This window comes from Terrapene carolina, unplaced genomic scaffold (genome assembly GCF_002925995.2).
Source record: "Terrapene carolina triunguis isolate 2854851 unplaced genomic scaffold, T_m_triunguis-2.0 Scaffold31, whole genome shotgun sequence".
Classification (NCBI taxonomy): domain Eukaryota; kingdom Metazoa; phylum Chordata; order Testudines; family Emydidae; genus Terrapene; species Terrapene triunguis.
The window spans coordinates 4,939,036-4,940,809 of NW_020664382.1; the positions used below are offsets into that span (position 1 = coordinate 4,939,036).

The 1,774-nt window shown below is 41.9% G+C and overlaps 1 protein-coding gene across 1 annotated transcript in view; it reads right to left on the bottom strand.

Moving 5' to 3' along the window:
* Window positions 1–586: 586 nt before the first annotated feature.
* LOC112114737 (E3 ubiquitin-protein ligase TTC3) overlaps window positions 587–1,774 on the bottom strand; it is a 142,970-nt gene continuing 141,782 nt past the window's right edge. Inside the window, exons 42-44 of the mRNA XM_029911572.1 lie at window positions 1,360–1,486; window positions 990–1,217; window positions 587–595 (exon numbers count right to left, since the gene is read on the bottom strand). Of these exons, the coding sequence (XP_029767432.1) occupies window positions 587–595; window positions 990–1,217; window positions 1,360–1,486 (364 nt within the window). The remainder of the gene's footprint in view (window positions 596–989; window positions 1,218–1,359; window positions 1,487–1,774) is intronic.

A 1,774-nucleotide genomic window follows, 5' to 3' on the forward strand; every position in this document is an offset into this window, starting at 1 on the left:
GAGTCGGGGCAGGGACTTTGGGGAAGGGGTGGAGTTGGGGCGGGGCCGGGGCCCCTTGGAGTGTCCTCTTTTTCCAGGACTGCAATATGGTAACCCTATGTTAACGCAAGTGATGCTACTGAAGCTGAGAAACCATTATGGAATGCTTTTGAAGACAGAGCAATGACATTTTTACAAAAGGCAAAGTTTAGTGATTGAAAGTCTGGGAATCCCATCTCCCATTTTTATTTGCATATTATGGTAATTGCATCCTGCAAACACCTCAGATAAATCTTGTTCTGCCTTCTCAAATCACCTTTAAAATAAAGCCTCATACATGATCACACCTGATAGTGCTGTTACATACATTATGCTTCTAAAAATAGAGGCTAGGAAAGTGAATAATAAGTATTTCAAAGCACTTTGTAGGGAAGATATCAAGTAGGGTACCCATCACCATTTTACAGATAAGTATATTGATGCAGGAAGAGTGTGAGTGACTTGTCTGAAGTTCTGCAGCAAGTTAGTGGCACAGCCAGGAGCAGAACACAGGGAGAGATTTTCCAGTTCTCTGCTCTGAAGACCAGGGAACACTCAAAGAATTGGCTTACAATGCCTAAAGCAACAGGCATTAAAAAAAAGGCATCCCTCATTGGAGGGAGGGAGGGAGGGAGAGAGAGAGAGAGAGAGAGAGAGAGAGAGAGAGAGAGAGTGTGTGTGTGTGTGTGTCAGGCTGTCTCATTAATTACTGCAATGCACAGAGATCTCATCTGACTAATGAAGATATTTTATAAAGTATCTTCTAAGAACATTAGTGAAGCAAATAATACAGATTTTCTTTTTTAAAATATAGAAGTTTTGATTTCCTAGTTGAATTTTTTGTAAGATATAATACCTTGACTTAATTAAAAACCATGGAGTAGTGCATCATAAAATTGCCCCTTGTGCTTTGATATATCGATTGAATACATATATATATTTAAATCAGTGGAAGAGTAAAGAAAACTTACAGTAGAATCATTTGATTTTATCCATTTTGATTGTGATGGTCCTCCAACAAGTCTCCACGGCTGGTGGGTTGGCTGTGATGGCTGAGTTGTTTTGTTTGCAACAGTTTTATAGGATGGCCTTGCCTTGGATAGGCTAGACACATTTCCCACGGCAGACTTGGCTACTTTCAGAGTCTGAGTTACAGCGCAGGATGCTGGCTTTTTGGTTCTCTTTGCTGAGGTCGGAGCCTACAGAGGTATTGCAAAGGAAATTTTTATCATCATCAAACATTATGCCATGCACTTGCTAAAGAACATTCAGTATCCTCTTCAGCTTTGTTTCACCATTTTAATCAATTATGGTGCAAAAAGTCTGACATCTGCCATGTACCTTTTTCTTATTTTGATGGTCCAGAATGAGTTCTGTCACTCGGGTAAGGATTTCATCTGAGCTCAATCCTGAAAGTTTGTTTCCATTTTTAATTTGTACTTCTTTTATGAAGTTAGTAAGATCAAAACTGCAAGGGGGAAAAAAGTAAAGAACAGAGTTTTACAACAGTTTGCATTGTGATTCAGTCAGCACAGTTACAGTAAAAAAAAAAAAAAAGCCTTTGCTTAAAAGGCTTTAGATCAGGGATCGGCAACCTTTGGCACGCAGCCCACCAGGGTACGCCCCTTGGTGGGCCGGGCCGGCTTGTTTACCTGCTACATCCGCAGGTTCAGCCGATTGCAGCTCCCATTGGCTGCGGTTCGCCGCTCCAGGCCAATGGAGGCCAGCACATCCCTCGGCCTGCGCCGCTGCCCCC